At 36.4% G+C, this 10,301-nt stretch overlaps 1 protein-coding gene across 2 annotated transcripts; it reads left to right on the top strand.

Moving 5' to 3' along the window:
• The first annotated feature begins 589 nt into the window (after positions 1-589).
• On the top strand, positions 590-10,273 carry LOC126769498 (GDP-mannose 4,6 dehydratase). Of its 2 annotated transcripts, none has more exons than XM_050488352.1 (7): positions 590-919; positions 1,262-1,346; positions 1,725-1,834; positions 5,356-5,596; positions 5,767-5,999; positions 7,852-8,067; positions 9,519-10,273. In XM_050488352.1, the coding sequence occupies exons 1-7, from the start codon at positions 851-853 to the stop codon at positions 9,648-9,650; spliced, it is 1,086 nt and encodes a 361-aa protein (XP_050344309.1). In that variant the 5' UTR covers positions 590-850; the 3' UTR covers positions 9,651-10,273. The 2 variants fall into 2 exon arrangements, with proteins under 2 accessions (XP_050344309.1, XP_050344310.1); XM_050488353.1 differs by having other exon boundaries at positions 1,262-1,350; positions 1,729-1,834.
• Positions 10,274-10,301: the final 28 nt, after the last annotated feature.

The following is a 10,301-nucleotide window of genomic DNA, read 5'->3' as shown; positions in this document are numbered from 1 at the left end:
TGTATAACATTTAGATGGCGCTGCTGGAGGTGGAGATAAGGTGAAATTTAAAAAAGGAACTTGCTTATACTCGAAAGAGTAAAACACAATAATTAACGATAGTTAGACATCCGCCTCTCGAAGGCACTATTTACAAATTTAACTGTTGATAAAATTTACAAATCATATTTTAACGCATAAACTAGCTCTAGCCGCGTAACCATTTTAGCTTTAGTAGCGCTATTCTGGCAATTTATATGACTTAATTATTTATTTAATTATGTATTAATTCAAAATAATATAAGCTTCGATAAATATCTTTGTTCGATGGCAAAAGCAGTTCTTAAAAATATATTATGATCTTGAAAATTCCATATTACTCGGATTAGTATTTTTTATATTCATCCAGAAAAATATAATAACCATTTTTTGTAATGTTCCCATAGTATATTTAGGATATAAAGTATAATATTAAAATCTTATTTAAATTTCTATCGTTATAAATTAATTTTTAATTCGGTTCGTAATCATACCAAATTATATTTTAGGCAATTTCTTCTTGTTCATGAACACAACGTTTTGATTTTGACATTTGGTATAATACTGCAGTTTTGTTTATTAAAATGTACAGAAACATCTAATTTCCTTAAATTGTAACTCAAAATACATGGCTTATTACACTTTTATTGCAAAAATTATGTTAAACCATACAATCAAAAAGTAAATTCAGTTATATTGCGTGTTTAATTGGTGTCGAGTATGTGTAACAGCGTATGTGATAAGCTTATCATTATTAAACGTTGCCGGCTCGAGAGTTGCAGACGTGTTTTGTATTACGTTCCCCTTTTAGATTAAAAAATATACACACAAGATGTCCGGCGAAGGATCAAGCACTAACGGAAACAAGAAGGTGGCCTTAATTACTGGCATAACTGGACAAGTAAGTTAAATTGTAAAGTTTAAATAAAAAACAAAAATATCGTAGTTTTCGCTTCGTTGGCAAAAAATGTAGTTCATTTTTTAAAAATGCAGTAGTATGATGGAATAAAACCAACTTCAAACTTCTACAAATAAAATTATTTCATTGAGTAATTCATATAATATTATTAATTAAAAAAACGCCCTTATAAAATTTTAAATTTTAAGAAATAAATTAAATATCTTCCTTGATTGATAGTCTACTAAAATATATTTTTTGTGTATAAATGTGATATGATTAGCTAAAAATAATAAAATATTTCCTGAATTTCAATGTTAATGCAAAATATTATACTTGTTTTAGGATGGTTCCTATTTAGCTGAATTTTTAATAAAAAAAGGATATGAAGTACATGGAATACTTCGCCGATCCTCTTCATTTAACACTGGTAAGTTCCAGATGCATAATTTTCCACAAAAGAGAAAAACAATTATCTTTTACATGTATTGTGTTGCTAAATTTGAATTAATTAATAAAAAAGTTAATTTAGGTCTATAAACTCCTAATTTATATCTATAAATTTATCACACTTCAGCCTAGCTTTTGTTATTATGTTTATTATTATCTACGGCTATTATTAAGATGTGTAATTGAGTCTGTATGCCCTCTATGACCAACTGCCTCAACATAACTACATTAAATTAAACACATTAGTTTCATTCACTATTTCAGTATTCTTTTATTTACAAGCAAATCCAAATTTAAGTCAAGTCAAGGAGCTCATATAAATGTGTATATAATGACAATAATTTTTCACATTTAATAGGCAGAATCCAACACTTGTATGGACAACCGGCTTGTCACACAGGTGGACAGATGCACCTACATTATGGAGACCTCACAGACACTACCTGCCTCATTAGTATTATAACTAAGGTATTTATTAAAGATATTTAACTTTCAGAACCGATAATAGTCATATAGATTTGTCATTAGCTGTTTTGAATCAATTAAGTTTTTAATATAAGTACTCAAATTTGAGCCATGGTCTGGGTACCATGGCTCAAATTTAGGGTTAGAACATGAGAATTTTTACTAATGATTGTAGACTCAAGCCTGAGCTAGTATCACTTATCATGTACTTAATATGTGTTTATAATTCATTTAAGGACACCTGCAAGTTTCAGTGAAAATCTACCGCATGTCTTTCCACCAAACATTCGCACATTTACAGCTCATTACTTAATTTATTCTTTAATATCGTTAAATCCTTTAAATATACATTGTTATAGTATATTTTTATCATAATAGGCTACTTTATAGCTGTTTAGAGGTCAACATCCCGTATTGTCATGTATATAATTTATTCAAGGTGTTCAAAGAACAATTGATGGTGTTATAATAGTTTCTCCGTGCTTTTACTTCTACTGCTACTATGATACTACATCAATATACATGTGAATGTAGATTCATTGAAAAGATATTGTTCTTTACATTAGATACTCATATGGTGATTTCTATGGTGATTTGTAGATGTATAAAATGTAAATAATTGAAAAATGATTATTATTATTATTATAAAAATTAAGTCTCGTTTAGGTCACTACTAATCGTGACAAAATAGAATCTTCGCTTAAGAAACGAATACATTCAATCAACAGCCAATCGTTGTCCACTGCTGAACATAGGCCTCTCCCAAGGTGCGCCAAAGCTCCCTGTCCTCCGCCTTCCGCATCCAGTTGGTGCCCGCCACCTTCTTAAGGTCGTCGGTCCACCTGGCTGGAGGGCGCCCTACGCTGCGCTTGCCGATTCGCGGTCTCCACTCTAGGACTCGTCTGCTCCAACGGCCATCGGTCCTACGACATACGTGACCAGCCCACTGCCACTTCAGCCTGCTAATTTTGCAAGCTATGTCGGTGACTCCGGTTCTTTTCCGGATAATCTCATTTCTGATCTTATCCTTCAAAGATACTCCGAGCATAGCTCGCTCCATAGCACGCTGAGCGACTTTGAATTTGTGGACTAGTCCCGCAGTTAGTGTCCACGTTTCGGCACGTTTAACGAATACATACTAAGAATTAAAAAAGAAATTTCCTTACAAAAACGTAAGATTGAAGCCAACCTAAGTAATAAAAATATAATAACATTACGATTTAAACATCGCAAATTTTAAAGTATTGAATTAATAGAACTATCGATAATCTATTAATATATCTGTAACAAATTCACAGATATTGATAAAGTTAGCTAGCAATAGTCTGTGATACTTCTATTTAGGTAACTGTATATCTATACTATACCATCTTGATGTTATTATCTACGTACGTAAAGCTGCGCCGCGCGGTTTCACTCGCGTTAAACGTTACTTCTGGACTCGTAGACTTGCTAGGTCCTAAAACTACTAGCAAGTTTAGCCGGACTTGGGTGAAAAGGCCGGCCGCTCTTAATTATTTTTTGCTGTAGTAATAATACATACATAAATATTTTACATCATAGTTAGTCTTTTCTCAAATAAAAAAAAGACTAACAAAGGCTGGCAGCCTCGACTCGGTGTGTCCGGACACGAATCCATAATAGGCTAACTCGTTCCAGATTTATCCGGGCATCTGCCAACCCTATCCGTGGACAGCGTGATGTTATATGCTCTATAATGTTGCTCAATTAAACGACTATTGAGCTCAAAAGACATTTTTAAATCGTACTAGTTCTTTAAACAAACACTTCAGCTTTATAGCTTTGCTAATAGATAAGATGTTATATTTGATATTATTGTTGATAAACTGTTTTGTTATGAAGGTGTGTGAGCCAGTGTAATTATATAAAAGTTCTAGCCAAGGCTGACAGCGTACCACCAGGCGGCCTATTTAATCGTCCCTCGTGACGATAGTATAACTTAACTAATATGATAGAAGATATTATCAATAATCTAACAGTGCAGATTACAATTATTATACAAAATTACATCAAAACTCGATTACCTTTAATGATAAAAAAAATATATAAATTTAAAACACAAAGTTTATCAATAAAAACGAAACTAGTAATGTAAAATGTGCCTTCATTTTATCTATGAATAAATATTGAACCGAAATGTCCCGAAACATAACTCATAAGCAAAGATCGCGGTTTTGAATCCGTCAAAGCGCCACCTGAGTTTTTATGTGCCTAAATCGTATAATTATAATTCGTGTCGTGCTCGAATTGTATTGGGAATGGGAGTATATTCCTATGTGTTTAACCACGTAGCCACACTGAAGCAGACTTAAAGCCTTAAGAGGGTTTTTCCAGCAGTAAAACATTTACGGACACTTACTAAACAATATGTACTAATTTAAAATAACGAATATATTTACATTCATAGCTAAAATATGCGAAAAACATTAGAGTATTTTCTTATCGTTTAACAAACATAATACTTTTACCGATAACGTGTAATTTACTAAGAAATAGATTTACCGAATGTTTTACATGATATTCATTTTAAAATCGATTATAGTAAAGCCGAGATGGCCTAGTGGTAAGAACGCGTGAATCTTAACCGATGATCGTGGGTTCAAACCGGGCAAGCACCACTGAATTTTCATGTGCTTAAATTTGTGTTTATAATTCATCTCGTGCTTAACGGTGAAGGAAAACATCGTGAGGAAACCTGCATGTGTCTAATTTCATTGAAATTCTGCCACATGTGTATTCTACCAACCCGCATTGGAGCAGCGTGGTGGAATAAGCTCCAAACCTTCTCCTCAAAAGGGAGAGGAGGCCTTAGCCCAGCAGTGGGACATTAACAGGCTGTTACTGTCTACATAGTAAATACGTATTTAATGTTTTAGGTTGTGGATATTCCTAATCTCTCATTTAGCGTCTGTATATATAAATACGCATATGTATAAATTGAAATAAAACCTCAAAATATAATAAAATAAATACTTTAATAGCGGTTTCCTTTAAGAATATTTCTTCATTAAAAAGTGTAACCATGTAATGTGACAATAACGCAAGCGAAGGTGTCAAACACATTGTAAATATAGGGATTCATCTTTCAGTGTCAATGTACGGTAGCTTTACACTTTAAATTTATTTAAAGAAAATTTTAAACGAAGAATCGAAATCGATTTCAAATCTAGAACAATCATTTCAACATTAATTTTTTTACGTTATATAAAATACAAAATAAAAATCGATTAAATTTCCATTATAATTTTGTATAGTATCAATCACGCTTATGTCTCAATGTTGGCCCTTCCACCTTTCCTGTTATAGAGAAGGAGCTTTTATTTGACCACGCTCCACTTCGAATTTGTAAAGAATAAATATTTCGTAAGATCATGTTTTACTGGTTACAAGAAAGATATGTTTATGTATTTATTATATAAGCCACATAATTCCATCAAGAGAATTCCGAAAAGTATGACGTGATGATGGCAGTCCATTAGTCATAACCAAGTACTCTTTTTCAGATTAGACCCAAAGAAATATACAATTTAGGAGCTCAGTCACACGTAAAAGTATCCTTCGAACTGAGCGAATACACGGCACAAGTAGATGCTTTAGGCACGTTACGCCTTCTGGAAGCAGTCAGAACTGCAGGGTTGGAAAAGGAAACGAGGATATATCAAGCTTCCACGTCAGAGCTCTACGGAAAAGTCGTAGAAGTGCCACAGACTGAAAAAACACCCTTCTATCCAAGATCGCCATACGGTAAGTAGCGTAGACTATCTAGAATACACATTAATAGTACGAGCATTATATTTTGCAATTTTAAGAAGACAAGGAAATGATCCCAATTATGTTAGTCACCTTCGCCCGTACACTAAATACACAAGTGGATTACATTGTAATCTGATCTTATTTTAGATATATTTCCACAGCATGTGCGAAACTATACGGTTACTGGATAGTTGTTAATTACCGAGAGGCGTACGGTATGTTCGCTTGTAACGGCCTCCTGTTTAATCACGAGAGTCCTCGGCGCGGGGAGAACTTCGTGACGAGGAAAATAACCAGGGGAGTTGCCAAGATACAACTCGGTTTGATGAAACATTTAGAACTTGGCAACTTGGACTGCAAGCGCGACTGGGGACATGCTAAGGATTATGTTGAGGTGAGATAATTTTTTAAGTAGTTTTTTTTCTTAATCTCAGGATTGACTGTTATGCACTTGTATTGGGCTTAAACAGTATCCTATGTCATTCTCCTGCTCGTAAACTATCTCTATATATAATCGTGCAACCAATCAGGTCTAACAAACACAGATTAGCGGGAGATGTACTGAGGGTAAATTGAATTCACGCCATAGTGTATTTGAATCGATCATTTCAAGCTAAATATAAAAATATTTATTAGCATAAACATAAAAAACTTTAAAAATAATCTTATATTGCTTCTAAATGCGTGCATTTCTTTCACACACTTCTCATCTCATCTCATCTAATTCATTGAATCTGGTTTAAAATATAGAAGTTATAGAACAGTTTGTATTACGATTTCGATCGAAGCCATCGACTCGTGAATTACTTTTAATCTAGGATGAATTTAAAGAATTCTCTTCCAGTATATATCGCTAAAATTCATCTTGTCATTATTGTCTAAATAAAAAAGGTGTTTAGAAAAATGTGGCCATATTGTTTGGTTTCAACAAAACAGGGCTCTTTATATCAACGTCACAACAACAACAATTCTGTGTAATCTCAGTAATGTTGATTATTTTGATAGAAACAGTGACAACCATTTCACAAACACGAGATAGAATGTAAGCTTATAACACAAACTTTTTGACTTCGCCAGTTACCAATACTACATACAATGTTGTATTTAGAAAAAATAATACCAATTCGCCATAACCATTTTAATCCATGACACATTCTAAACTTATGTCAAATATACTACTATTCACATACATTACAATATATATACATTTGAGTACAATGGAAACCATCTTTTTATCGACCATCATCATCACCATTAGCCAGATAATTTTTAAAATAGAATATATTTCTGTTAAAACAAAATAAGCAGGCGTATGTTGTATAAAACAAACGCGATGTGTTCTTTGTTTTTATTCTGATAACTAGAAGAAAAGATTTATTGATATTGGTAATTTTAATAATAATAATAAATAACTTTATATATTTTAGCACTAAGTCACAGAGTGTATTCTAAGGGCAAGGTAGTTGATTACGCATTTGACATTTACTTTTTTAAAAAATTGTATTAAAATCGTATAGATTATAAAAAGATGAGAATTAGTATTTCTTGATTTTCAAACAATTTAGTTCATGCACTATTGGTATAAAATACATTTTTTTTTATAGAATAGGAAGACGGACGAGCATATGGGCCACTTGATAGTAAGTGTACACCAACGCCCATAGACATTGGCATTGTAAGAAATGTTAACCATCGCTTACATCTCCAATGCGCCATCAACCTTGGCAACTAAGATGTTATGTCCCTTGTGTCTGTAATTACACTGGCTCACTCACCCTTCAAACCGGAACACAACAATACCAATTACTGCTGTTTTGCGGTAGAATATCTGATGTGTGGGTGGTACCTACCCAGACAAGCTTGCACAAAGCTCTACCACCAGTAAATACGTATTGGGCAAAATTTTGAATCAGTGATTGATTTTAATTTATATAATATAATAAACAAATCGGGACTTTGATGTCATATCTTAAGAATTGGCTGAAACTGCGGGTTAAGCGTTCTCGATCCGTCCCCAGGCTGTAGCTTTAAATTAAATGTTAAATAGCACTCTTAATAATTGGAATATACATAACATTTTGTTTCAATTCGGAATTGTAGTTTCAGAGATTAACGCGTTCAAACCAAAAACAAATGACCTTTTTTGGCTTTATATTACTATAGATTTAATATGGTAAAATTATAATTCAAGATTACTAAAAAATAGTTTATTTAGTTTTTGATCAATTTGTTAAATTAATTTTCAGGCCATGTGGCTGATGCTCCAACAAGACGAACCAGAAGACTTTGTAGTCGCTACAGGAGAAGCGCACAGCGTAAGGGAGTTCGTTGAAAAGGCATTTTCTTACGTCGGAAGGAAAGTTATCTGGAGAGGGGAGGGGGAAAACGAAACCGGCCACGATGCGGACACGGACGAGTTACTTGTAAAGGTCAACGCAAAGTACTTCCGGCCTACAGAAGTGGTAAGTAAAGCGAAGTCAAAAAATCTTTATTCAATATAGAAGCGTTACATTTGGGAACGGTGATTAAGGTGCAGGCCCACATGAAGTATCTGGGCCTGACCCTGGACGGAAGATGGAGCTTCGGGCAGCATTTTGTCCAACTTGGCCCGAAGCTCATCAACGCTGCTGCTGCCTTAAGCCGGCTCCTACTAAATGTAGGAGGGCCGGAAACGCCATGCCGGCGATTATACGCCGGTGTTGTGCGGTCCATGGCTCTGTACGGTGCTCCCATCTGGGTGGACGCTCTCACCGCTCAGAACAAGGTTCTCTTGCGAAGGCCGCAGAGAATCATAGCGGTGAGGGTGATACGTGGATATCGTACGGTGTCATGGACAGCGGCAACACTTCTCGCGGGCGATCCCCCTTGGGAGCTCCAGGCGGAGGTGCTCGCGGAAGTGTACCGGTTCCGGGCGGAAGTGAGGTCGCGTGGCGACCGTCCAGGGTTGGAGGAGGTGCTGCGAATCAGGACTCTCGCCCAGAAAGCCCTGATTCGCAGGTGGGAGGAGGATCTGAGGTCCCCATCAGCAGGCCTGGCGACAGTGGAGGCGATCCGTCCCCACTTGAGTCGCTGGGTAACGAGAAAAGGCGGCACACTGACTTTCAGACTGACTCAGGTACTTACTGGACATGGGTGCTTCGGTAAGTACCTGCACGGAATAGTCAGGCGGGTAATGCCCTCCTGCCACGAGTGTGGTGCGCCTACGGACACGGCATGCCACACTCTGATGGAGTGTGCCGCTTGGGGGCCTCAGCGCCTTTCCCTGGCGACTTTAATCGGCGGAGACCTTTCGCTGCTGAGCGTGATAAATGCCATGCTTGGTAGCGAAAGGTGCTGGATAGAGATGGTCTCCTTCTGCGAAAATGTCATGACGCAGAAGAAGGCCGCGGAGCGGGAGCGCGAGGAGAGTGCCTCCGCTGACCCGCTTCGCCGAAGAAGACCGGGGAGAAGACGTCGGCGCTATGCGCATCTTCTCCTCCCGCCGTGAGTGTCGCCGGGGCCAGCGGGTCTCCGTACCCCGAGTACCCCCTAGGATTTGGAGGCCCGCAGGAGCGGGCTAACCGTCGGAACAGCACGGTAGTATGCGCAAGCGATCCCGTGACGTCCCCCGACAAGACGGAGTGGGTACCGCTGGTTTTTTAGTAGGTATTCCGGCGCCTTCAGCGCCGGTGAGTCCCACATACCCCCCACCTCATGTAGTGGAAACACATAAATGTGTTTTTCCAGCGAGAAAAAAAAAAAATGAAGCGTTACATTTATTGATTGTCATAAATCTCACCGGTTCGGAAATAAGCACCTCAGACCTCCGAAGACTCGGCAAAGAAACTCAGAGGGATTTTTTTATATCCTTTACAATTATAGGTAATATACAATGCGTGCGTCATTGGCTGCAACCGACCAATAAATTTTCCAGGACTTGCTGCTCGGTGATCCTTCAAAAGCAAAAGAGAAGTTGGGATGGAAACCTCGAGTGACATTCGAACAGCTCGTCAGGGACATGGTGGAAGCTGATCTTCAGCTCATGAAGAAAAATCCAGAAGCATAGACACACTTGAAAATATATATCAGCCGTCGCTAGATTACATTTAGTATATAGTTCAAGATATAATATTGCCTTTTTTGCAGGTTATTTTATTGAATTCATAATATGTATCCGACTACACATAATATAAAGTGATTATAATAATAGTATGGAAAAACTTAAAATTATGCGTTCAACTCATTATATTGTATGTCAGTGAAAGTTTTATTCAGAAACATTACACCAGACGTTGCACGAGAATAGAATTTTAATTTTATCTCATCCCAAAGAACATATTGCACTTTGTTAATATTATGAAAATATGCATTGTTTAATCCAAAATAACCAAAGTATATGGTATAGAAGTGAAAACCAGCTATAGTTTTAGAGGGTCTAGAGAAAGACACTTGGTGATTGTCGATTGTATTTGGAGACCAAAATGTATGAGTGAATCAAGTGATCAAAAATGTATGTACTGAATCGAGTAATTCGGACGTAGGCGAAATATCGCTTGGACAATTGACAAATGAACTTTTTCTAGACCCCCAAGGCTCGTGTAGATCGTCTAGAACTAAAATTGGTCACAATACCTTTAGTTTTATGGACCTTGCCATTTTTAACTAATATAGTACTAATGTGAAATTTTATATTTAAGTGTATTTATTTTTACATAAA

The sequence above is a fragment of the Nymphalis io genome, chromosome 7, assembly GCF_905147045.1.
Source record: "Nymphalis io chromosome 7, ilAglIoxx1.1, whole genome shotgun sequence".
NCBI lineage: Eukaryota > Metazoa > Arthropoda > Insecta > Lepidoptera > Nymphalidae > Nymphalis > Nymphalis io.
Note: the sequence above shows the minus strand (reverse complement) of the source record. Positions and strands in the feature narration are given on the sequence as shown.